The sequence below is a fragment of the Molothrus ater genome, chromosome 17 (genome assembly GCF_012460135.2).
Source record: "Molothrus ater isolate BHLD 08-10-18 breed brown headed cowbird chromosome 17, BPBGC_Mater_1.1, whole genome shotgun sequence".
NCBI classification, from domain to species: domain Eukaryota; kingdom Metazoa; phylum Chordata; class Aves; order Passeriformes; family Icteridae; genus Molothrus; species Molothrus ater.
The window spans coordinates 571,899-598,749 of NC_050494.2; the positions used below are offsets into that span (position 1 = coordinate 571,899).

The window sequence follows — 26,851 nt, forward strand, 5'->3', positions numbered from 1 at the left end:
CCCTTGTCCCAGGATCTCACATTTTCCCACTGGAACTCTTTAACCTCCAGAAAGGAAATAATGAAAAATGATGGGTGGAAAAAATGTCAAGCTTTTTGTAAGTCTTGAGATAAAAAACTGTCTAGATGTGTAGAAGGGTAACTGAACTTCCTGTACTTGGCCCTGCTTTGTGGGGGAGAGCTGACTATCTCCAGAGGCCCCTTCAGCCTCACCTCTCCTGATTCTGTCAGGTTAACTGCTGCTCCATGGATTTTCAGTTTTTTGTCATCTCATGGGTGAACGCCTTGTACCAACTCTTGATTGGAAAACTGTAGGTATTCCACATTTGTGATTGTTCTGATTTTATCTGTCTTTGGGAAGAGAGAATTGTTCTCTCTCAAGATTAGCTGGAAGTCATCTGTATACAGTTTGCTGCTGGTGGAGCTTATCACCTGGAAAGCAGTTGTCCTCTTTGCTCTTTGAGCCCTGTCCTTCAAGGTAGTCCTGTGTCATTGTTTGGATTCTGAAGCAGAGCAATGGTGTTGCCATGATTGGCATGATGCTTTTGGGTCTTGAGTGTCCTTATCAGGTTTTAGTTTCTGCACACAGACTTTAATGGTGAAGCTTTTTGGTGGGCAGCTGATAAACATCACTGTGTTGTGGTGAGAGAGTAAAAATGGCTGGTTGAAAGATGCCTAGGTGGTTTGAAAGCAGCTGGGTCCTGCTGGTGTAGTTGTTAAAATTAGATGGGTGCGTGGCATTTATGTAGCTGATAGTGTGGGATAAATAGATCCCTATGATAAATAACACCTTCATAAGAAATTGGCTACAGGGCCTCTATGAGTTTAACCCAAGAATGACAGCTTGGTGTGCGTATCTGTGCCAGGGCAGGTTCAGTGGCAGGATGTGTTTCAGACAAGCTTGACTGTACGGTGCATGCTACTGCTACCTACTGTCCTCAGTCTCTGAGAGTGGGGAGAGGCTCACCAGCGCTTTGTGCCAGCATTTCAGCAACTGAATCTTCCCATCTGATGGGCTCATTCTCAATCCTTGTACCTAAAGGATGTCAGCTCTGCACTTTAGAGCAGCTGAAGGACACACCTCAGGGCTTGCTGGTGTTGCCCTGGGGCTGTTTGCAGTTGTAGAGCCTTGGGGTGCATCATTACCCTCACCTCTTCTGGCCCTACTGTCATTAATGTCCCACAGAATGTTTCTGGGGCTCTAGAAGAAAATTCTAAGCAGACCTGTCTGGGATCATAGTGCTGCTGAGGGGCTTGGTTATAGGTCTGACCCTACCTGTTCAAATAAGTAGCTCTCCCCAGATGGTGGGTAGTACCTGGCTGCTGGAGTTCTTACTCTCTCTGGGCGTTGTTTGAGATGTTAATGTTTCTGGGAGTGTTTACCTTTTGTTTCTGCTTTGGAAGATTGTTAATGAAGCTGGTGGTCAGGGGAGGCATGCTCAGGTATTCAGGTTGTTAGCAACTTGGCTTAGGGAAATAGGAGTTGTACTAGTGTTGAGAGCTCCTGGTTTGGAAGGAGGAGTGCTGCTGTGAGGAGATTGCAGGTAAGTAATTTTCCCTCTGAGAGACATACTCTATTTCAGAGGAGCCTTAGGATAGCCTGGTGTATGCTCGGAGTGCACTGCAGCATGGGGACAAGTCTGTGAGCTGAGAAGGGTTAATACCTTCTGTTAAAGAACTGGTGTATGTTGATATGAACGGCTCTAAATTTTAGTAGTATTTTGTAACTTTTTGTTCATTGTTTTGCATGATACTTTCAAAACCATAATTTTGGACCTGTATGCCAATTTCCTATGTGTTTAACAAGCTTGCTGTATCATAAAGCTTTTAATCTATTTTTTAGAAAGCTAAAAGCTTCTTAACTTATATTACAATTTCACCATCTTAAAAGTATTTTATAACTACTGCTGTCCTTTGATTTGTTTCCATTTTATTTCTATTATCTTGCAGCATCTTTTATCCAAATTCTTCTTTCTTATAAATCTTGTAAGTAGGAACCAGTAGCTTTTCCTTAATTGCGGTCATGCTTTTCTTTTTCCATAATCCCATATTTTATTTGTAAATTCATTCTCATTGTCTCTTGTAGCTTTTGCACTTTTACTTGAAAAAGACAAGTAATTTTTTTTGTGTGTGTTTTTGAATGGGGAGGATTGTTGGCAAAAGCAAATTAATCTGCCTGAATCAGACCCATCTTTTCTGTACTTTAGTCTGTGATCATGTCATGAATTTCAGGACTTTGCACTAACCATGTTTTTTTTACTTCAAGCTTATTTTACAGACCTAGTGTTTGATTTGTATGCATCGTGCATGTAGTGTTTTTTTCCAACTACAGTATATTGCTGGATAGCTTATTTAGGACAAAAAACGGCTCATGGGAAGATGCATAAAGATTTGTACTTATTTTCTACTTAACGCCAATGAAAATTTATGAGGTAAACGTAGGTTAAATGATAAATTTGAGAACAAAAAATTAGGAGTAGGCACTTGTCATTAAGACATTTCCTTTAAAACAAAACAAAAAAGCACCCTATCTGTAAATTATCGGTATTCCAACCGCTAAAGTGTTAACATGCCTTTGTTTGCAAAGCTGACTGTGAACCTGCTGTTCCCCAGTGTCCCAGAGCTGAGACAGGAGAAGTTCTCTTTTGCTGGTAGAAACACATAGGTGTAATTATGTCAGGAATACACGTTGTCTGCTGTTTGCTTTTGTAGTTTATAAAAGTTTTGGAAAACCATCTAGTCTTAGCTAAAAACAAGAACACACTCTTTAAGATGTATGTTAGTAATCCTAGAGCAAAACTGTCCAAGGAAGAGGAAAAACAATTGAAAAAAAAAATCACATTGAGTGTAGTATATATTTTGTTTTGGTAGCTATCCTGGAAGACAGGATGTAGGCAACAGAGCAAGTAGTCTTGTATCCACACAATGCTGATGTGTGAAAGGCAGACCAGAAATCTCTCCAGAAAGACATGGATTGGAGTGATGTGGACTGGCAGAACTGGCCTGCAGGGAGGGAGCACAGAGCTGGGCAGAACCAGGTCAGGACCCTCTGAGAGGGTCATAGAGCTTCTTGTAGGATAAGGGAGCAGGAGATGGCCCAGCCCATGGTAGCTGCTCTGTGGAGGCTCTCTTATTTATTTGACAGTTTTAGTGATCATGTGAGAAGAGGGACCAAATTAGGAGAATGGGATTTCACAACCTTCTCTTTGTCATACGGTGCGTTAAAATTTTTTGATTATTTTTTAATAAGTATGTTTGTACCACAAAACTGGATGAAAGCTGCTAGGTATTCAGGGCAGCATGCGATGAGTTGGCCGGCTGGAAGTGAGGCACTTCCTTGGAGGTTAATAGTAATGGCACCACTGAAATTTTTTTTTTGTTTTTTAAGAGAGCAAGGGAAGGTGGCATTTCATTTTTGTGGGGACCAGAACCACGTGAGGCAGATCCTTGCCCTTTGAGAGAGGATAGGAAACTAGTATTGGATATAAGTGCTCTCCTCCCAGCAAAAAGTTGAGACAGTCTCTAGGATATGAAGGTCAGTTGTTGTCATCCTTATGAAGTAAACAAGCTAGGTACACCCACAAATATTTCCTAAACAGAGGCACTGGCTCAAATGCAGTGAACTAATAGCTTCATATTAACTACTAAATTGGACTTGATCTTTGTGTCCAGGATCCCATGAGCCTATTCTGTACATTATCATGCACAGTGAAACGCTGTTTTTTCTCTTCCCAGCTATAGCAACGCAGGCTAGTGTGGAGTTCCGCCGGAAAGGATCCCAAATGTCCACTGACACTATGGCTTCCAACCCCATGTTTGATGCAAGTGAATTCCCAGACAACTATGAAGCAGGAAGGGCAGAGGCATGCGGGACACTGTGTAGGATATTTTGTAGCAAGAAGACTGGGGAGGAAATATTACCAGCTTACCTATCCCGGTACTAACCTATCTTCCAGTTCCTTTATTGGTGTAACTTTATGATGCAGACTAATTCCCAGTGAATAGCATTCACTTGCTGTCTGAATCTTGTGTTGCCAGTTTAAAAACATCTAGCTGGCTTACAGAGGCTGGAGGTGGGATTCCTGGCTAAGCCCAGCACTGTTTTCTTCTCACATTTTCATGATGCTGCTTTTCACTGGGTTTTCTTCAAGTTTCAGTTGAAGGACAGTACCTTAAAGTGTTTCAAGCTGGAAGGAACATTTTCTTTGGCACTTTCTTGACTCCTGTATTTTTATTTTTGTTGAGTTTGTCACTGATTATTGTTCAGATGGAAAAAATAAGTGTGCGGGCATAAGACTTTGTACACTTTATTAGACCGTAAAGGTTCTTGTGTTGTCAAATACCACATCACTGGGTTTGGTTTTTTGTAGTTGCTTTTTTTTTCACCCTCTGAGTATTGAAATACAGTGATATCCCATTATTTGAAACAGTTGTGTTTGAACTACCTCTGTGTTCAGTTTTATTTCTGAGAAAATGAAGCAGTATTGCCTGTAATAGTATAGCTTTTTCACAATTTTTTGTTATGTAAAATAGCAAATGCTAGAGGCAGAGAATCAGTTTTAAATAATGATTCTCTCAAACTCTTCAAGTACATTTGGCCCAGATGGCATTAAAACTTCCCAGAAGACTGAACAATTTTATTTCTTGGATGTTGTAGTATTTTTTGTATAGATAGTTCATATTTCTCTTGGCCAGTCAGTGGGATTCCTCTATGTCTGCAAGACCTTTGAAACAATTAAGAGGGCATACATGTTCTCTAACAAGAACCCGCAAAAGAAGCTAACTGGGTAGCTGGGTTTCTGTCCTTGCTTTTTCATTTGAAGTGGTTGTGATGGTTAAGATTAGTCTTGTTTTCCAAATTGCTGATCAGTGTGTCTTGTCCTGACATTCTGTCCATTGTTCTGTCCACTGCCTCCCCCAAGGTTTCACAGTATTTTTCTTGTATTGGGGAGCTAAAATCAAGGTCTTGCTCCCACCATTACATGGGAAGGGAGTAGTGGAGAGCAGGTGATCCACTCTTAGTAACCAGCTGGTTGTGCTTACACAGCTCCCAGTCTGGGTGTTGCAACAAGTCAAAGATTTCAGTAAAACTGTGCTGCATTAGCTTTTCATATGAAGTACCTGTCATTTGTGAGGGTTTATTAAGCTGGTCAGGGGTGCTTGCCTGTGCTTAAGTAACATAGGGAAGATTTATATGAGCGTTTCCTAGGTCTGTTTTTGAAACTTACTCTGTTTTATATAGACAAGATCAAATAGTGGCTGCAGAATCATGTGGGATTCTGATGATTTTATGTGCAAATAATTAAATCTTATCTTTCTTTGTCAGATTTTACATGCTTTTAATTCAGGGTTTGCAGATAGCAGATTTCGTTTGCCACCCGGTTCTTGCCAGTGTTATTCTAAACTCCCCTCCTCTGTTCTGCTGTGACCTGAAAGGCATTGATGTTGTGGTTCCCTACTTCATTTCGGCTCTGGAGACTATTTTACCTGACAGGTAAATTGCCATTTCCATATAAACATTATCAGAGATGTTGAGAGGTATTTGTCTTTTGTCATTCCTGCATAATTTCACCAAAGGAATTCTGCGATGTAGGGCCCACAGTGTGTGTGTATTCAATGGTAATAATAGTAGCACTGTGTGAGCTCAAATGTTCAGTTTTCTTTAATGCAATAACAGTACTTATTTTAAATTAAATATATGAGTTGTTAGCTGCATATTCTTTGATGCAAAGCAGTGCCTTTAAGAATAGGAAAATATATTGAAATATGTCAAAAATATATTGAAAGCCTATTGATTTTAAAGTAAACTTTCACAAGATATTCATTAGTGGCTGTTGTTGCAATGTACTCAATAAGTAAGTAATCTTATGCATCATTAAATGGAAAAGTTGATAATTTAGACTGCTGAAGTTGGAGTAGGTTCTTATCAGAGCTTTATAGATTTCTGAATGTTTTGCTAAGTTAGGCACTTAATAGTAGTCTCTGCATGTCTTCTTCAATGTATGTGTTATGTCTTGGTACCATGTTTCATTTTGATGTTAGGCATTTAGACAAAAAGCATTCTTTATCTCCTGGGCTTAAATCTGACCTGCGGCATCTTTTGGATAGGTCTTAGAAAGAAACAGCTACATTGCATACTGCAAATTACTTAAGACCATTGGGTGGGTGTATATTTGATATTAACTTAGTTGCATTCGGCTCCAGATTCTTGTGAAAAGTTGGTTAACTGTCTGATGCTTTGATTTGCAGGGAACTCTCAAAGTTTAAAATCTATGTAAACCCCACAGAGCTAAGAAGAGCTTCTATTAACATCTTGCTGTCTCTGTTGCCTCTCCCTCATCATTTTGGAACAATAAAGTCTGAGGTAGGACATTTATCACTGTTTTGTGTTCCATTTTCTTTCCCTGGGAGTGGGATTTGAATGGGTTGTGGGTTGTATTGAGTGTTTTCTTTAGCACTGGAAGTCTTCCACTGAACGTGAAACGGTAAGACCATATTACATTTTGTCAGTAGCAATGTGTGCTGTGAACATTGGCTTTTGAAACCCTGCTGACATGATCTTTAATTGATACTGAAATAAGTATATTTTTTCTTCAGGTTGTCCTGGAAGGGAAATTCAGCAATGATGAAAGCTCAGCATATGATAAACCAGTAACATTCCTGTCCTTGAAGCTGAGGCTTGTGAATATCCTTATAGGAGCTTTGCAAACGGAAACTGATCCCAACAACACTCAAATGATACTAGGTTATTTCAGCTTTTTAATTTATTAACTGTATTATAGAAATGTCTGTCTTAATCTGTCCTGGGATAATATGGGTTATTAGTGATGCTTTGCAAGAAGAAGGTTTAAATTCCTGGCAGGTTGTCATATGTGTAATCTCCCTCATACTATGAAAACATCTTAAAAAGCCTCTCATTTTTGTTAATCTTTCCCTTTTTATGTGGAGTAGTACTTGAAAAGTAGAAGCAAGAGTGAATCACATTCTAGTGCAGAAAGTCAGTCATAACTGGAAATGCAAGTAGGTAAAAAGTCATAATTTTAGGAAGGATTCCTGATTAATGGATTTCAGAGAAAATCTTTGGTTTTGGCATGGTTAAGCCTAAGAAACATATTGACGTATTGGTGACTGGTCATCCAGCATTGGCAAAATACAGATGACATTTTTTTAGTGATGTGTAAATCCTCAGACAAAATCCAAAAGTTTTGGAATAGAGTGTGGAGCTGCACTATGCACAGTTTAGCACACTGTTCTTCAAAGTAGTGAGTGGATTAACGTTATGCTGAATACTCAGAAAGGAAGCAGAAGATGAAAACTTGGATAGTGCATAATCTGTCAAGTTAAGTATGTTTTCAGATAAGTACAAATGTACATGCCTATTATTCTTACTTGTCCCCCCTTATTCTTCTCTTTTTAGAAGTGGTTTTTTCAACATGATGGTGTTCTTGTCCTTACAACTTTCCTTTTGTCTGTTTGAAAAGGCAACAGTCTTGTGGTGTGAGAGGAGTGTCTGCCTTGTTCTGGGAGGCGGATAGTTTACCTGCTTAACAGGGGAGAGCAAGAAAATGATGCATAGCTAAAGGAAAGGAAACAAATCCAAGTCTGCAAAGACTTTTGGAAGGTTATCTTGCAATAGTTTAAGCAGTTTCTTTTCTTGCAGAAGACTAGAGGAGAATAATTTGAAAGAATAATTTGCACCCAGTGCTTGTGAAGGGGTGAGAATATCTGTGGTTGCCAAGTGAGACTCTCAGAGCATTGGTGCCCCTGAGGTTGTCCCACCTCCACTACTATGTCTGACACCTCAGGGTGATGCTTTGTTAAATCCCACCCCTGTGGTCCTATGCCCCTCCACACTGAGTTGGTCTGCAGCCGGCTGGATAGCTGCTCTACGTGGAATGGCTTTTCTCCTGGGAATTATTATTCCCATGCTAGTCCCTGCCAGTTCACCTGCCCTGTAATCCTCCTCTTAAGCTCCTTTTTCCATATGTGAAGTTATTTCCTGCTGGATTTAGCTGGAGGGGATTCATGAATCTCCACTTTAGCCAGAAATTCTCACATGTGCCACCAGCTTCTCAAAAAAGCAGGGTTTGTTTCCATCTGCCAATAAATGTTTGGCAGCAAGTGGTGCATTTCATAGAATCACAGAGTGATTTGGGTTGGGAAAAAATCCTTAAAGCTCATGTCGTTCCACCATGCATTCCATGCCCATTCCCTGGGAAGGGACACCTTCCACTAGCCCAGGTTGCTCCAAGCCCTGTTCAGCCTGGCCTTGGACCATTCCAGGGATGGGGCAGCCACAGCTTCTCTGGGCAGCCTGTGTCAGGGCCTTCCCACCCACACAGGAAAGAATTTCTTGCCACCATCCCACTTCACCTTGCCCTCTCTATGTGAAAACATTCCCCCTTGTCCTGTCATTTCCCTTCATAGAGTAAGTTGTGTTTTCCTAAATGTTCATTGATGGATGAGACAAGGGAAGGAGGCAGAAAATTTAAACTGAAGCCACCAAATGTGCCAGTGTCAGCCAGTTTCAGGTCCATGTCCTTATTGCTTCCCTCATTATCTGGAGGTGATGCTTCCAAGCAGGTAACCTGAGTTTTTAAATGAGCACAGTCTGATGTGAGACAAGGAACCACTCCAGCCCTTCTGTGAAGCCAAAATCCTTCCAAACTGAGGAATTTGACGGACCTATCACAGAACAGTTGGGGCTGGAGGAGAGCTCTGGATATCATTCAGTCTAACTTTCTGCCAAGGCAGAGTCAGCAGGAGTGGGTGACACAAGAACCTGTCTGGGTGGGTTTTGAATGTCCTCAGAGAGGGAGACTCCATGACCTCCCTGGGCAGCCTCTTCCAGTGCTTTGCCACCCTCCATGGATGGAACATTTTCCTCATGTCGAGATAGAACTTCTTGTATTTTAGTTTGTGCATTACTCCTTGTCCTGTTGCTGGGTACCACTAAACAGAGTCTGGCACTATCCTCTGGACACCCACCTTGAGATATTGATGTGTAATGACGAGATCCCCTCTCAGTCTTTTTTAGATTCTGTTCAAGGCATTTTTAACATAGCTGAAACTACTCTCTGTCTCAAATTTCATCTGCTTCAAATGGCTGAGCTCAAAGCAAGTCCTGTGTTTTAATAAGAGATTTTATAAGACAGGACTGCAAACCTCTACGTTAGACCTTCTGTGCTGCTTGGTGACTTTTAGTAATGCATTCTTCTGTAGTCCATAGTTACCTTCTTCTATCTGATTCTGCAGGTGCAATGTTAAATATTGTTCAGGATTCAGCACTGCTAGAAGCCATTGGCTGTCAGATGGAAACAGTGAGTATTTTTGTTTATGAAGTTAGTTCTTCAGAAAGAATGCATTCCTCACTTGTTACTGGAAGGGGCTCAGGTAGCATCTTGAGGTTTGGTCTTTTGCATGTGAGAACATGGGGAACTCAGGAATTTTCTCATCTCTCTAAACTGCCTTTCATTCTGCAGAATGGTGGTGAAAACAACCTCTTCAAAAGCCACAGTCGCACGAACAGTGGCATTAGCACTGCAAGCGGTGGCAGCACAGAGCCCACAACACCTGACAGTGAGCGGCCAGCACAGGCCCTCCTGAGGGATTATGGTAAGGAGAGCTCTTTGGAAAATCCTGGCACGGTATACCAGCTTGGTGTTTTCTGGGTTTTTCTGTAGCAGCTCTGGCTAAAGGATTAATGTGCCCAGGTGTTTGGAGCCAGGGGGATAGCCCAGCTGTGTGCTGCAAGTCTGCATTCACATGTGCCCTTCCAGTGGTTGTTTTAATCCTACTGAAGGACTCTATAAACATTTTCAAAATCAGAATGTAAAAACTTATGAAAAAGGTGTTTGCAAACTTTAACTTAGGTTTTCAGGATACCTAAATTCTGTCAACAAGAATAAGATATATGTACATCAAGTTTGAATTAATCACTTCATTAGTTTTCGTAGCATTCCAAATACTCACCTGACCTCTGCAGCACCTTTTCTTAAACCACATTTTAAGAATATTCCAGGAACTCTGACCTTTATAGACCAAGTAAGCAGGAGGCTTGTGATATGTCATACACTGTAACAATAGAATTTAGTAATTAACTTTAGTTTGCTATGTCTTGTACTGTCCATTTTTGACTCTTTGTAGTAAAATCCATGTTCTAAATCTGTGTGTGGTAAGCTGGCTGACTGTCAAGATCCTGAAATTTCATTTGCTCCTTTAGTCTTGAGTTTAATGTTGGCCAATTAAATGTGAGAACAAATCACCTTTATTATAATATGTAGCCTAAAGTGACAGTTCTATCATCACCAACCAAAAATGTTTGGTGGTGGTTTTTTTATCTAGTTCGGTAAATAGCCAGAGGAAGGAGATTATCAGGAAAGGCTTCAGGATATTGTAGGGATTGATGTAAACATGTTGGTGCTTTCCCTTTTCCCAAGGATTTGCTTGTTTGAAATTATCAAAGTGCTAGTTTTCTGCACACCATTTGAATTGTTTGTTTATTTTATGTGGGTTTTCATTGATGAGTGCTTGTAAAAATACCCATTTGTAAGATTTTAAAAATCTTCTAAATATTGGAATTACAGTCTCATACCATGACATAACTTGAAATATATTTTTGTAGTGTATTCATTTTATTGGATTTTTAAAATTTCCTGTGCCCCGAAGGTTGTTATGAGCTTATGAAAAAAATTAGTGTTTCCACTAGATGCTTCAAACAAGAGAAAACTGAAAACATGATGGTCTGTTGTTACTGTTTAGCCATAGTAAACTCTTGAATCTGCTCCTGCTATGACGTTGGACATAGTTCTTGAGTGTTAAATAAGATAATTTAAATTTTGGGAAGCATATGCATTATCTGTCATAGATCTCATGTCTCTTTATAACTAGTCATTGACCATTTTTTTATTTCTGACATTAATTTCCATACTTCAGTTTTAACAAATACGGATAGTATTAATGTTTCATAGCATTTTGAAATGAGAGCAACTGATACTTAAAACGTTTTCCATTTTTAATTTTCAGTTAAAAGTTCAAGAAAACAGAAGGTTAAAAAGAATTGTTTCTCTAGCACTAATTCTTTCATTATCTGTGTCTATTGAACTAGTGCAGCTTTTGATAAACATTAGGTGTGGATAGAATGGTTAACTTCTGACACAGATATCTGAAATACATGTTCTCCTTACTTCCTCAGTACAACTACTGATGTTTAATATACATTACCAAAGCATGTATTTTCCAGAGACTAAAAGACATAACATGACAGACAATTTAAGTACAATAGCAAAGCCTGAAGCTGGCTGTTCTGCTGCTGAAAAGCAGCAGAGCTCTGGGATTATTCAAAATGTCTTTAAAAAATTTAAATTTAGCTAGCTGGTCTGAATGGCTTTGTATAATGCCTGGAGAATATGTGAGGAAGTTAGCCTGTGCAAAAGGCATCAACCAGTTTCAAGATGGTTAGGGTTTATTTTATGTCTGTATTGTGTCTGCTTTGCCTTGTGCCTGTGCTTTGCTTTTTGTCACTAATGCTTAGTTATTTTCCCTCCCTGTGGTGTGTGGTTTTGGGGTTATATCCTAGCTCTTCATACAGATACAGCTGCTGGATTGCTGATCCGCAGCATTCACCTGGTAACCCAAAGGCTCAACTCCCAGTGGAGGCAGGACATGAGTATCTCTCTGGCTGCCCTGGAGCTGCTCTCTGGACTGGCAAAGGTGAGACATGCAGCTTGGTGTGCTCTGGCCCCTTCTCATAGGGTGGTTGTGGTCCTGCTGCCTTGGGTGAAAGTCATGGCACAAAACAGATTCTGTGGCTGAGTTTGTTAGCAACTCTTCTGTTTGGAAATTAAAAGGAAACAGTACTGCCGTTGCAGGTAATTTTCTCCCAGTATAAACACACTGTGGTTCAAAGGACATGTGGCCTGGGAATGCTTTTTAGCTGAAACTTGTGTTGTTCCATTTTTCCTCTTCCCTCTCATCTTGGAAATAGTTTTTAGAGCTGGATAAAATGTAGTCTATTGCTAATAGGAAGTGTACTTAGAGCAGCCATTATAACCTGGTGTGACAATTCAGCATTTCCTGTCATAATCCCTCAGGAACTCAACAGATCTCTTTTAATGTGTGTCTCAGGCAGTTTTTAGAGCATTAAGTCAGCACTGAGCCATATTGGACTGGGTGTTTATTCACTGCTGCAGTAGCATGAGCTGAAGAATGTATTTGAAAGTGTTCTGAAATGAATTAATGTGTATTATTGGATCTTATAGAGCACCATACAGAACCAGGGCTTTCTGCAGCTTGTGTGGTTAAGCCAGGGTCGTCTTGGTTTTTTTTCTTCCAGGATTATGGGAATGTGGAAATATATTATCTTTTCAAATGTATTCCCAGGTTAATGTTAAATACTGTAGTCTATGTATAATTCTCATGCAACTGAAGTAATTCTTGCCCTGGAATACATTTCCCCTTTACAACAAAGTGGGAAAAAATAGATCACTTCCTCCTACTGAACTACTGTGGGGACTTGTTCTGCATGTGTCTTTGGAGGTGACAGGTCTCAAAGCCTTTCTCAGGTAGGGGCTGTTCCCCTGTCTTGTGTCTGTTCAGCAGCTATTAGTGGGGCTTAGAAAAGTCAAAAATCAAAATGTTTCCTGCAGGAGTGTTGGTTCACAAACCTGCCTTTCATAAGCTTACCTCGAGGGGACTCTGCTGTAGATCATGAGCTTCTGAAGGATGTCCTAGCTAAATCCTGGGGCACTGAATTGTCACTCCCATTTGTGGTATACAGCTGCCAGGCTTCAGTGCTGGCACTAGCAAGTCCATCCACCTTCTTGCTTGGATAAGCATGGTCAGATGCTACAGAGTAGAAAAATCCATCTGTTCCTGTGCTGAGTCACAAGCCATGAATAAGAGAGAAAGTTCTTTAGCCTTACAGTTCAGGTCCTCATGGCTCATTGTGCTGTTTCCTGACCTTCTCATCTGGAGCCTTGCTCTCTGCAGCCCTGAGCTGGGAAAGAAGCAGAGAGAGGTGTTTGCAGTGAGTTTTGGGGAAGAGGTTATGAGGTTTTTATCAGTCTGCTTGTCCAGGGATGGCTTTTTTGTTCCTGTTACGAATGGTGAAAGTTCCTGGGAATATGTACTGAAAGTCCTGGGAATATATCTAGGGGAAAGTTACTTTAGCAGAATGAAGCCCTGTGGAAGGGAGAGTTAGCAGTGAGTGGCTTCTTGGAGATACGGAATGGGTTGCTAGAGCTGAAGAAGAGGCATTTGTGGGGAAAAAAAAATTCAATACTGCAAATTCAGCTTACATTTTGTTTCTTACCAAGCAAATTCAGCACACATTTGGTTTCTTACCAAACCAAGAGCAGGTACCACTCCTGCTCTTTGAAACCAAGCTATGCAATGTGGTCACACCTCAGTGCAGCATTTCCTTACTTTTAGTTTCAATATCCATCACTGTTAAATAATTTTCCCTGCAATTTTAAGCTGTAATCAAAAAAAAAAAGCTCAGTTTATTGCTGTTTCTTGAAACTGCATTTAGAAATGTTTTCAAGAACTGTTTTTGTCTCTGAGATATTTGTGGAGGAACTCTCACGCTCCTGCCCTTGCCGCCGCAGGTGAAGGTGGCGGTGGATCCCACGGATCGCAAGCGCGCCATCAGCTCCGTGTGCAGCTACATCGTGTACCAGTGCAGCCGCCCGGCCCCGCTGCACTCGCGCGACCTGCACTCCATGATCGTGGCGGCTTTCCAGTGCCTCTGCGTCTGGCTCACGGAGCACCCCGACATGCTGGATGAGAAGGTCAGAGTCTCCCATGGACAGATTTGAGTGCTGCATCTGAAATGCCTTTTGTGCCCAACCTGTCTGTTCTCAATACTTTAAAATAGTGTGGTTTGCTTAGCTTTCTTAAGAATTTCAAAAATAGTTTCTGTGCAAAATACTTCCGAACTTTAATTCCTGATCTTTATTTGCTGATACAGTTTTTGGCTTTAAAATTACCTTTATAGTTATAGGAATGTCTCAGTCTTTCTTCTTGCTTTGTGAAACTGGAAAAAGAGAGAAAAGAAACCTGGAGAAAACCAAAAGAGAAATATAGAAATGAATGGGGTATCCCATAGCTACCTGCTGCAGGTAGCCATGACTCTCCTCATATCTCAGCTCTTACCTGACTAAAGCATTTTCTAGGCTTAACGGAATTCCTTGGATGCTAATATTTTGATAATCAGAGTTTGTTTCACCAATTTTCTGGAAACTGAGCAAAGCATATCTCAATATAAGGTGGAATTTACTTGGGAAGCTTGAGAAGAGCAGGAAATGAGAGACGTGTTTTCAATTGCCTTCTGCCCTGCTGCTTAATAAAAAATGAAAAAAAATTGAATGCACATTTTCGTTGTTAGTCTCTTTCAGAGCCAACTTAGAGGTCTTTCTGTGTTTTTATGGATAGTAGATATATATGTATTATGTAATATTTTGTTATCTTTTTAGATAGAGCATTACATATCTTTATATTTTGTTTATTCTGTAACATATAAAAATATATATATATTTTTAAAAAAGAAGATTGAAAACACACAAGCAATACTTCATTGAAAGATGCTTTCTGCATGTGCTTTGGAGTACTGGCATGGCAGCAGGTGACTGTGATAGGATAGGTTCCCTGTATGGGGTATAGGTTGTGTTTAGTCAGTTGCATAATGCTTTATTCCATTTCATTATGGTCTTTTTTTATTTCAATTACCACTATAAGGAGATAGTGTTACATACTGTGTGCATTATATACTGAACACTGAGTAGCTCATTCCTGAGTCATGATAGTCAGATGATAACCTTTCCCTACATTTGCAAGTATTAAAAGTGCAGCTTCCCAGGTGCCTGCTGTGACAGTTGCTTTAAATTTCACATGCTATGTTGCTAGTCTGTAAACTCCTGCTGCAATTCTTTGTGGCCAGTCTTTTCAGCTCAATGCTGGTTAATTTTACTCTGTTAGAGAACTTTGATTTTTCTCTTCACCTTTTATTCTGTATCAACAACGAATATAAGGAAGGACAAAGCCCAAGACACAGAAACCTGTCTGGTTTCTGGTGGTACAACCTGACCAATTGTGTTCAGTTTTAATCACTTATTTATTATTCTGTAGCTCAAGCCATGATACCCAAACCTTTGTTGTAGCAATCTGAATATTTTCAGCGGGTGATTTTGTTCTGCACAGCACTGGTGTGTCATATCTGTAGGTCTGCTGAGTGTTGGCTTCTCCTCTAATAGATTTGTTGAAGCTTTTAGAATGTGCTTTTAGAATGTTCTTATTTTTCTCTTGGTGAATTAAATACCGTGATGTATTTTACTAATGAAATACTAATGTATTTTTACTAATGATGTTGGCAATTGAAAAATTTGGAAAAGGATATCTTGCAGCTTTCCAGATGAGTTCATTCTTAATGTGCTTAGTACTTAAAACTTCTGCAGAGTGTCTTAGAAATATATGTATTATCTCTTAAAGTGTGTTTACATTTTTCTGTTGCATTCGTAATAGTCCTCATGCAATGAAATACATTGTGTGTATTTATCCATTCAGAGAATTTTTTGCCATTAGAATATAAATAGATAATATAAGTACACATCTATAAAGAGGAAAAAATACCAGTTCTATAGCAAACGTGATCTTATTTTAACAGTGTAGGAGTAATCCTCTGCCTTTAAATAAAGAACTCATATTACAAGCAGTGTTTTTTTATGTAATGATATAGCACTGTTTCCCTGAGGTTTTGGATAGATTTATCCAAGTGCTTCTGCTTCAGTGTGGTTCTTGTGTTTTAGGATTGTTTAAAAGAGGTACTGGAGATTGTGGAGCTGGGCATTTCAGGGAGTAAATCCAAAAACAGTGAACAGGAAGTCAAGTACAAAGGAGATAAGGAGCCAAACCCTGCATCCATGCGAGTGAAGGATGCTGCTGAAGCTACACTGACATGGTATGTAATTTGTCAGAGCACCTTTAATGTTCAGTATTGCCTTGTCGGAGAGTGTTTAACAGGGAGTTTGCAGCTGGTGGTCCCTGATGTAACAAAAGTGTTTAAGAAATTAGGCAGAAGTTCCCTATCTTTGCCCTTTGGGCAGGGCTGTGCTCTGCCTTAGCTCTCTCCCCCTCCCTTTGCAGGTGTTTACAGAAAACAGATCCCTCTGATCACTGTTTTCCCCTCCTGCCTCCTCTCTTCCTTGTACAGCAAAACCCAGAACCTCCTCCAGCCGTGGTGTTCTGTTCCTGGCCAGGCCTCTCTGCAGACAGCAATTCCTTCTCTCTTTCACTTACCCCAGTGATCCTGTCTTCCCATTTCCTCTTCTTCTCAGCCTGACAGCATATGCTGTCCCCACTCTGGTGAGGAAACTGGTAGACACTGTGACAGCAGGGAATGGCACATGCAGCACACGGATGCTGGAGCAGGATCGGATGGCTTCTTGCCCACAGCATTGGGCTTGATTAATAAATTTGAGAGGTTCTTCTGGAAATGCAGTAACAGATAATGTGTGGGTTGGGGAAGGGAAGCACAGAGAGGAAAATTGGGATTTGCTCCAGGGAAGTTGGAAAGCACTGTGTTATGAGCTGAACAGCACAGTGGCAGACAGGACAGATTGATAATGGGGAGGATAAATATGTTTTGCAAAAGGCAATAGCTGGTTTCTTTTTTGCTCTGCTTAAGAATCCAACTGTTATAAACATTACTGTTAGTAAAAACAACTGTGTAATTTCCAAGAAAAAGTAACTGCTCATTAAATACCGTGATGTATTTTACTATCCATATTGTCCATTTACTATCCATAAAATCCATATTGTTGCTTGAAAGTATTTATTTTAATTTAGAGAGATGAAACTGTTTTCACAGTGTTGTGGTTTGAGAGGACGTAAGTTTTCTGGGATATGAAGTGGTCAGGCCAATAGGTGTTCAGATTTTAATATTGGCACCTGGAGTGGCCACTGGGGACATGGATATGCCTTGAGAACACAGGTGTTAAAAAGCAGAGCACTCCTGGGGTAAGATCTCTCGAGTTACTTGGAGGGAAGCAGGTCAGGCCTCCCCCATCCCAGCTGCTTGCTGGCTGGCCGGGTGAGGTAGGAGGTAGGCCTGGCCCCCAGGATGGAAGAGTGGAAGAGAGTGAGAGAGCACCAAGAGGCATCGGGCAGCACCCCCCACCTCCCCTCCCCCAGGAGACAGAGAGAGAGAGCCTGTGCCACCTTGAAATTTGATAGCATGTGCTGGCAGCACAGCCCGGCCAGCGTAGAAGGGCCACTGTGGGAGCTCTTGGCAGGTAGAGCCCAAGCTTTTGACCCTTTTTTTGGACAATGAAAACTTTACAGAACGCTAACCTTTCCTAGAAGAGAGATAGAGATGAAATTGAAGAAGGAGATGTGCAAGTGTGAAGGTCTGGGCAAGTGAAAGATGTCGGGAGGGTAGAGAAGAATCTTAGGTGGGAAGAGATGATGGAGTGGCCTTAGCTGGACTCTTCTTATTATAGCCATGGACAGAACCATGTTCCTTGTGACACAGAGACTGCATCCAGGGGGAGGCAATGGCTCAGAGCCGAGAGGGTTCAGTGTTGATGCCCCTCGGCCCCAGGGGGTGAAATCTTGGGGGGACAGGTGTCCCAAAGGTGAGATTGTGCTCTTTTTGGAACGGGACAAAGCATCCTTAAAAGGATGACCCTAGAAGCAGCTCTGGTCCATGTGCAGTGGTGAGATCACTGGACATGGAAGGAAGAGGTCATGATGGCAGATGTTCTCCGGGCGGTGCCACGAGTGACAGGAAATACATGAAGTTTCAATGGTGTTTCCAGGGGAAGCCTATGGCACAAGGACTCCTCTCCTCTGGTGCACTGAGAATTGATTGCCTAAAGGGTGGTGATGGACTGAGAGTTGGTGATTTTGGGGGATGGATGTATTGGAAATTTGGTGGGGGGAAGAGGAAATGTTTTTGGAAAGTTTTCATTTTCCCTGTGTGTTTCTTGTTACTTAGAGTTGTAGTTTAGTTAATAAAGTTTTTCTTTTCTTTATTTCTAAGTGGGGGCCTGCTTTGCTTATTCCTGGTCACATCTCACAGCAGACACCAGGGAGAATGTATTTTCATGGGGGCACAGGCATTGTGCCAGTGTCAAACCATGACACACAGTAAAGTGGAAAAGTGCGTGGGGAGGGCAATCAATAGAGTTACTTTTGCTCTGGGTGTTGGTGTTAAGGGTGGTAAAGTCCTGACTTAGATTGTGTGAACTTCAGTCCGACACTGGACAACTCTCATTACTGGTTCCTGCCATAGAAATTTTCAATTTCTAATAGTGTTAGTGAGACCCTGTACAACTTCAAATGATTTAAAATGATGCTTCTAGGGGCCTCCTAAGGCTGTGGCTCCAAGGAGGTGGGCACTGTTGGACCCCACCTGGAGGCTTTCTTCTAGGGAAGATTACAATCTGTGATAGTTGAGCTTGTGTGATCCTGGACCTTTTAGGGTGCCAACCTCTTAAAGGGTTTTAAGGTACTGTAATCTGGACTTGAAGAAAGCAAAGGCAATTTTAACTAGTGCACTGCAGTGTCTGTCCTACTTGTTGATATGAAAGGGCTAAAGTATGGATGGTTGGAGAAATAATGTTTTAAAAATGAACATAAAGCTATGGAAGGGTACAGATTTTCATCCTTTAAAGAATGTCTTAATAGCTTTATAACCAGGTTATAAAGAAGCTCATTCTGTAGGCAGAGTACCCTTCTTTGTAGGTTTTCATGCATGTTTTTCTGAAGGTGCTGGTTATCTTAAAACTACCTGATGGCTGAGGGCAAATGTGCCCTGATAATGTAACTGCTAGGTCAAGATACAGATGAAGAATCTGAGTGAAAGTTTGTGCTTGGGTGGAACAGTTCACTTAATCTAACATAACTCTCAACTTTTTTCTCACTTGCAGCATTATGCAGTTACTTGGAGCATTTCCTTCTCCCAGTGGTCCTGCTTCTCCTTGCAGCTTGGTGAATGAAACCACGTTAATTAAATATTCCCGTCTCCCTACCATAAACAAGCACAGCTTCCGTTACTTTGTTTTGGACAACAGTGTCATCCTGGCCATGTTGGAGCAGCCTCTAGGAAATGAACAGAGTAAGTTCAGATTTCCCATTTCCTTCTTTCTCAGGCTAAAACTTTCTGTACAGAGCTGCAAAACAAAGGTACTTTAAGTGTCTCTCTCACATTTCAGGGGCTTTCCTGTCTGTGGGTGGGCACACAGAGCAGAGTGTTGCTCTGGGATGAAGTGCTGGGAATAACTTTATTGCCAGTGACAATCAAACGTGCACAATCCTACCCAAATTGTTTATGCAGTTGTCCAAGTCTTTCAACGAGTTAGATCACATTCTTGCTGCTGACTACCCTTGAAATAATGGGTGAAGTAATAGCATTATGCTTTGAAACACCCTTGTTCGTACAAGAATAAAAATCTAAGGAGTATAGGAAACTTGATAGAGAAAAGTGCTTAACATATGGTTCGTATGTCTCCTTTATGCTTGCACCATGTCTCCTTGCTGCTTGCTTTAGACCTCCTATTACTGCATATTTTTGTGGATGCTTTCAGCTCAGGTGGTTTAAGTTGCTTAGGAGCTGTTAAAACTCCTGTGTCTGATCCTGTTCTGTCAATGACACCTCTTGTAAAGGAGATTTGTCACAGGGTGTTGCCTTTCACAGCTGAGCCTAACTCATTTCAGCCTCATAGACTTTGACCATCAAGAACTTCTATTACAAAAATCTGGTATTAAATGATGCTTTGAGCAGAATAACTAATCCCCTGTAAGTCTTCACGTGTCATGGTGTTGCCTAATAGAACAGATGAAAATTCTTTAACATGTTACCTCAGTTAAAGACTAACTTACGTTAGAGCTGATGTACTGTCCCCAATACATTTTCCTCATCTGTAGATGGGATGGAGCCTAAAAACTAATCTTGAAAGCAGATATTGCACAGAACTGCATGAACTAGTGCTGAGAAGTTGAGTTGCTGTCCAGAGTGCTCTGACCATGTTGAGAATCACTGAATAGATCTTGCAGGAAGTGTCAATGCTGGGAGCCGTTGCCACATGTCCACCCCCAGTCTGTGTTGGAGCAAGTGTGTTTCTGACTGGAGTGGATTAGAGCTTGCTAAGCAATTCTCATCCTCACGCTGTCTTTGCTAAATGTGTTACTGTGGAATCCTGCAAAGCTGTTGGAATCAAAAGTTAGATTATCTTTTCTTGCTGTGTATAACTTGCTTACAAATCCCCTTTGAATTGCAAGATTAATTGCAATAATGCACAAGTACATCAGGCCAGTTCTGAGGCAGATCACAGAAGTGAGTGACTGAGGAGCTGGTTTGGGTTCTCTCTGTGTTTGTGTGCTTATGTACAGGGTGTGCATAGGCTGTGCTGCACCCTCAACTTCCCAGGGAATACTGGGGAAGGAATAGAATTCTGCTAATTACCTGATAGTGCCAGTGTGTCGTTTATGTGCACAAAAGATAAGTGCAAATACCTTTAAGAAGAAAAGCTTATGATATGAAGTATGATGATCTCATCCAAGGTGACTAATATTGGTAGACTTTTAAATCTTGAAGGAAGACTGAAATCCCTGCAATGTTAAAACCACCATTGTGCCAGTAGAAAGGCACCTCAGGACTCTGTAGTCTCTGACCTCCTGCTGTAGTCAAGGCCAAGACTGGATTTGGACCAGGATAACACAATCTGGTGTTGCCCAAGTGGGTCTTGCAAACCTGAGAGGACAGCTTCTCTGTGTCCCTATTCCTTGTGGGGAAAAATTCTCCGTGATGTGGAGTCAGAATCTTCCGAGTCTTTGTTTGACCATTATCTTTTGTCCTTCCACTCTCCTTACTGCTGCTATTTGTGAGGAACTTTTGCAGAAGGTCATGGAAGCATCATGGAAATGGTGCCTCCATATGGTCATTGTCTCACCTAAACAGGCAGTGACTAGACAATCTTCTTTGGTTTTTTTGGAGATATTTGGAGAAATTGTGATCTGCATGAATTTGGATGAAAGTTGCTTTTAATGATGAAACTGAGCTGGCAAGTATTGAACTGACATAGTAGAGTGGCACTAGCTGCTGCAGAAAGATTTGCCTGATTCTCACCAGGAGTTTTCTTCAGGGTCAGGGAGGGAGTTAACTATGAAAGAAAAACCTCTACTGTCATGCCTGCGTTTTCGTCTTCTTGAATGATTACACAGTGAACTGTTTGCAGTATATGATGATGTCTTATTCTCTTTACCCATGTGCTTTGCAGATGACTCTTTCCCCTCTGTCACGGTTTTGATCCGTGGGACATCTGGAAGATTTGCGTGGGCCCAGCAACTCTGTCTTTTACCAAGAGGAGCTAAAGCAAATCAAAAGGTCTCTATCAAAGCCCATAAAGAAATCTTTAATTAGAGATGTTCAACAGAAATTCCACTAATGTGAGACAGCCCCCCAGAGCTGGTGATTATGCATTAAGGCTGAGCCACGGGGCCTTTAGCTGTAGGTAATGTGCCACATCTCTGGTGACTCTTTACCACTTGTGATTAATATTAACTACAGACTGTGAAAGTGCTGTTGCTTTCTCGACTTGCAGACTTGCTTAAAGGGAGGGAGAGTTCTCTTTTTTTTTCTTTTTTTTTTCCTGAAAGCATCTTCTGAAGTGATGGGATAAGGTACAGTGTTTTTAGTGTGTAGGCTGGGCTAGTTTTCAGGTGTCAGACAAAGAAAGCCCATGCAGCAGAGAGAGTGAAGTTTGGGAGGTGTAGAATGCGGTGCTGCAGAGAGAACAGGTCTTCAAGCTACAAGGCCAGATGTCGCAAAGATGGCTGTGAACCTGCTGTGAAAAAAATTATCTAGAGGAACTCTGGAACAGCTCTGGAGAGGAATGGTGGAGGAAAAATACCTCAGTCTTATTTTACAGTAAAATTTCTTACTGCAGTTGTCTAATGGAGCATGTACTCTTGTCATGAGAATTTCTGTCTGTGAACTTCTCCAAATCTTTCAAGTCTTCTCATGACCCTCCGTAAAAGAAAGTCACTAATGTAGCTGAAATGAAGACTTGTCAGTCTCAGCTGGCATGTTCACATTTAGATGAATGTGGTCTCTGTAAAGCAGCCTTTGGGAAGACCATCCAGGATGTGTTTGGAGCTCTGCTGTCTCTGGAGCTGAGACCCTTGGCTAAATAATCTCAGTCCCGGTGTGCTACCTGCTTCACTAAAGGGCAAGCCATGATCTGACTGCTGACCTCCTCACCAGTTTTAAGGGAACTTTTCCATCTTGAAGACATTCTATAACATAATTGTTAATGTTTTTGGCCTTTTGAAATGTAATCAGTAGTGAACTTAGAAAACAGCACTGAAGATGCCATAAAGTCTTGCTTGCTTGGAGCTGATGCACCTCTAAACCTGCACCTAGATAATTTGTTGCATTCTTTGGTAACTTGAAGTTTGGAATTACATAATGACAGTATAGAACGTGATGTAGTAGCAATGTCAAAATTGCATCATGATCCATGATGCAAGTCCTTTGCTATTCTGGCAGTGCATCTCCTGACCCACGGCATTGCTGTGAGGCCTTGGCTTGTTGTGATCATCACAGTCAGGAGGGTTCAAATGGAGCTTCTCAAATACTGGCCAGCTTTCTCTGAATACAGTTAGAATGGGCTGAAAAAAAGATGTTGCTATGTAAACTTACTTTTTTTGGGGGGGGGGGGGTTTGCAACTCTTTACAGGCTAGATGCTTAGCAGGGTTCATAGATTTCAAAATGGACAGTTGTGTCTTTTTAAAATTTACAGTCACATTTTCAATACAAGTCTATTAGTTTAAAGTATTTAATATTTTTTAATAATGCTGCTCACTAATAGATTATTGTAGTTTTGGTGGGCAGGGAAAATGTTTTTCATCTGTTACGATATTGTCTATTGATGCAATACCTTGAATGTAAAAACAACCTTTTTTTGTCAGACATTTGTACCAGAACCTAGACCAGCTCCTAAAAATGATGTTGGGTTGAAACATAGTGTGAAACAACGCCCTTTTCCTGAAGAAGTGGACAAGATTCCATTTGTGAAAGCTGACTTGAGCATTCCAGATTTACATGAAATTGTGAATCAGGAAGTAAGTAACTATCTCTGACTTGATTTTGTTCTTGGGGTTTTGGTCTGTTCATGAGTTGTGCACTTACGTCTTAGTGTAAATAGTTTTACTCTTTGGCTTATCCAATTTCTTATTAATGGAATAATAACCTTTGAAAATTAGTTAAATCTATGCACTTCTCAAGAAGATGCCAGTGCTTTGGTTGTGTTATTTGGGAGACATTGCTCAACATGTTTTATTACTGATCCTAATATCTGGTATTGTAGGAAACAATGACTTGCATTTGTTGCTTCTTCTGGGGAAATTGAAGGGTCTTTTTTGAGACCTTTCTGAGGGAAGAAAAGAGTGCATGTCTCATGTTTTAAAGTTTCACAGGATCTAATTTGTTTTAGTTTCTGTCCTCTTGAATAGGAGAAGCCATAGCTGATACTGGATATTCACAGAGCTCTCCTGTGCCAACAGGTGTTAAGGTGCTCACTTTGCAATGTTGCAAGGTCTTTTTGAAAGTGTTTTAGTAACCATTCTGATGGTGGACTGCTGCTGTAGAACTTTCCTAAGTGATGGAATTGTTTTCTTAGTGGATATTTGTAATTTTGGTGACAACAGCAGTTCGTGCAATGTTTTCCAGCTTGAAGAGCGCCATGAGAAGCTGAGGAATGGCATGGCTCAGCAGATTGTCTTTGAGACTTCCATAGATCAGAGAAGTGAAGAGGAGTGGCGGAAGAAGAGCTTTCCTGATCCTATCACGGAGTGTAAGCCCCCGCCGCCAGCACAGGAGTTCCAGACAGCACGTCTGTTCCTCTCTCACTTCGGGTTCCTCTCGTTAGAGGCATTGAAGGTGATCTGATACCTCTTGGTGTTGTGCAGTTCCTCCATTTTCCATGTGGTCTGGCTTGACAAAAGGAGAAATAAGTTTTGTTAGTGGAAGATCTATGTACTTCCAACTACTGTTCAGCTGCAATGTAATCAAATCAAGTGGTAGAATCCAGTATTCCAGGATTCAGAGCAAGGTTGTGAAAGGCTGGGCCTCAAGCTGATAATGCTCTGAATAGGTGTCTGTATCTTTGTTTTTAGTGGGTGCATAAGCCATCACACTCAGATGTTCACACTTAAAATCATTCCACAACTTGAGTTAGGTTTTGGGATGGTCCTTGAAGGCTCTCTGAAATATAACTGCCATAGAAGTTTTGCTTCAGAGGTGGTTGTGCTGAGGTGGTTTAATCATACATAAACACTTGGAACATAGTAGATGTAGAGGTTTATTTTTAAAATTAAAATAATTATTTTTAGAGGTGATCCATATTCTTAATTTGAAATTCTGCCTCTTACCTATGGAGTCTCCCTTGTATTTGTTGCTTTTCCTTCCAGAAAGCTGTCAGGAGGAGGAGACTAAAGAGCGTTTGCAAAAATGATGTCTGAAAGTGCTCAGTATATTACATATCACTGGTTAATCTGAAACTGCACATGTTAATCTGAAACTGCACATGCAACTGTGTGCATAGCTGTGATATTCTGAAAGCATCTGCTGTTTTTGTTGTGTGCTCTTCTTGAGCAAAATATTATGTCTCTCACTGGCAAAGTGCCACTTTTATTTAATGAGAGTGGAATGCAACGAATTGTCAACCTGTTACGCTTGCCGTTACTCATTTACAGTGATAAGATTATATTGCATCAGAAGTCCCTGTATAATTTTGCTCTTAGAGAAGGGAAGCTGTCTTTTTGTATTTTAATGGATTGCCATTGAAGCCATAAAGACCTTTCAATTAGTAGATGGGTTTTTAAGTTGTTGAACTCTGTCTGTTGGGCAGGAACCCACTAACAGTCGTCTACCTCCTCACCTGATTGCACTTGACTCTGCTCTTCCTGGGTTTTTTGATGACCTTGGCTACTTGGATTTGTTACCTTGTCGTCCTTTTGATACTGTTTTCATTTTCTACATGAAGGCAGGCCAGAAAACTAGCCAGGAGGTAAGTGAAAGTGTAGAGTGCCAACTAGCCTATATTGTCTTGTTTCTAGTAGTTTCCAAGTGAGTAAAGCATCAGTGCTGGTGATTAGAGTGGAGTGTCAGAACCAGTGCGAGCTACAAGTCCCTGCATACTCCCTTAATCTGTAGATTGAAGTATGTTGCTCACACTTAGGATTATTGTAACAAATTACTGTATTTTAAAATATAGATAAGAGATATATTATAATATTAATAGTATTTTTATTATCTGTTCTGTCCTTATTGTCCTTATTTGTAGAGTTCAAAGATTCAGATCAGAAAGGCATTTCAGCTTTGTTGGCTCAGCTTGCAGGGAGGGTTGCAGTTTGTTCCAGCAATGAGCAATGTCAAGGTAGTTTGGTTTCATTCTAATGCTAAACACATATTAAAGGAATGAAAAACTTTCTGCAAGTAAGGAAATATTATTGTATTGTAAGTCTTTATGCTATAATATTTAGATTCAAAGGCGATTAGGTTAATAAGGTTAATGTGTGCAATTCTAAATTAGGATTTCTTTGTGACCTAGAAACATGCTAAGAGGGTTAATGGGCTCATTAGGAAAGGATGTTTCTCTAGTACCTTCTCATTCCATTCATAACTCTTGTAGTAAAGAGTAGAAGCGTGGCTTCCGTAATAAATCATTGTGCCAACTCCTTGTGTCACTGTGAATGCACAGTTGGCAGAGCACTGCAGCACCTTCTACTTTGATGTGGGGGACAATTTTTGAAACCAGGATCGTCTGTCTGTGAGTGTTCAAATTGTCATTCAGAGTAGCCAGTGCAGAATCTTTTCATCTGCAAAGTGAGCTATGAAACAAGATATGCTAGGTGTGCCTTTGAGTTGAGACATGCACTTGCTCAACTAGCATAATGTTTATATGCTCTTATGGAGCTCTTATGTCTTCCAGCCCACACTTACCCTGACTCTTTCTGAAGCATGGCTATGGTTTCAATGTGCTCAGTAATGAGGATTAATAATAGCTCAATGCAGTGTGTCTAGTCACTGCTGAACACTGTATGAGGCATGAAGATGGAGTGTCAGGACTATATGGCTACACAAAGCCTCCAGCCTGAAAGCTTTCCTTTCAGCAGCCATCCCTGCAATTTCTGCTTTGTTGGAGCCTGTGTCCCAGTGTTCTGCCCCTGCACAAGCCAAAATAATTGATGCCTCTGCCACAAAACAAATTCCTGCATGGCCTGGAAAGAATTAATAGATTGTTTGTTCCACCAACCCCAGTGGTTCTGGTATCCAAATCACATGTGTCCTTGTGTGCTGTTTGGTGAAGAGCTCAACTCTCACTTGGTCATAATGAGATAAAAATTGCCTTAACATGTGGAAACATCCCAGATCTCTGTCAGAAGTAGAATTAAAGTTTAAGTGTGATCTTTGGATTAAAGTACACTGTGATGTTTGATTAAAGTGCACACTCAATGCTACTGAAAATTGTTTTGGAAAATCTGTTTCATACTTCAATGTGCTGTGATACCTGCCCTTTAAAGCACTCTGTGTCATGTACAGGTGAGTAGTGAGGAAAATACCTCCTCAAATTTTAACTTGATCTAATAGTGAAAACTGTCTAGAAAACTCTTGTGTTACCTTTGGTGCAAATGCAGGTTCTGCACTGAGTACTCAGTGTTTTTTCTGATGGGTGCTTGAGTCTCAAAATTACCATTTCCAGCCATTTCATTCACTGGTTTACAGGCTTTGAAAATGCTGGCAGAAAGCCAAGTTGATTGAATAGGACAAGGCCAAGCAGGGAAAGGGGAT

The 26,851-nt window shown here is 40.8% G+C and overlaps 1 protein-coding gene across 5 annotated transcripts in view; it reads left to right on the forward strand.

The window, feature by feature from the left end:
* The window catches only part of RALGAPB (Ral GTPase activating protein non-catalytic subunit beta), a 64,752-nt gene that overhangs the window by 24,261 nt on the left and 13,640 nt on the right, over window positions 1-26,851 (forward strand). Inside the window, exons 10-24 of one of the 5 annotated variants that reach the window (XM_036395910.1) lie at window positions 1,950-1,985; window positions 3,735-3,936; window positions 5,326-5,493; window positions 6,249-6,363; window positions 6,597-6,744; window positions 9,255-9,319; window positions 9,482-9,614; window positions 11,578-11,711; window positions 13,607-13,789; window positions 15,803-15,954; window positions 18,926-19,113; window positions 21,275-21,381; window positions 22,969-23,121; window positions 23,729-23,938; window positions 24,909-25,067. In XM_036395910.1, the coding sequence (XP_036251803.1) occupies window positions 1,950-1,985; window positions 3,735-3,936; window positions 5,326-5,493; window positions 6,249-6,363; window positions 6,597-6,744; window positions 9,255-9,319; window positions 9,482-9,614; window positions 11,578-11,711; window positions 13,607-13,789; window positions 15,803-15,954; window positions 18,926-19,113; window positions 21,275-21,381; window positions 22,969-23,121; window positions 23,729-23,938; window positions 24,909-25,067 (2,153 nt within the window). The remainder of the gene's footprint in view (window positions 1-1,949; window positions 1,986-3,734; window positions 3,937-5,325; window positions 5,494-6,248; window positions 6,364-6,596; window positions 6,745-9,254; window positions 9,320-9,481; window positions 9,615-11,577; window positions 11,712-13,606; window positions 13,790-15,802; window positions 15,955-18,925; window positions 19,114-21,274; window positions 21,382-22,968; window positions 23,122-23,728; window positions 23,939-24,908; window positions 25,068-26,851) is intronic. The other 4 variants (XM_036395911.1, XM_036395912.1, XM_036395914.1 and 1 more) reach the window with 4 other exon arrangements.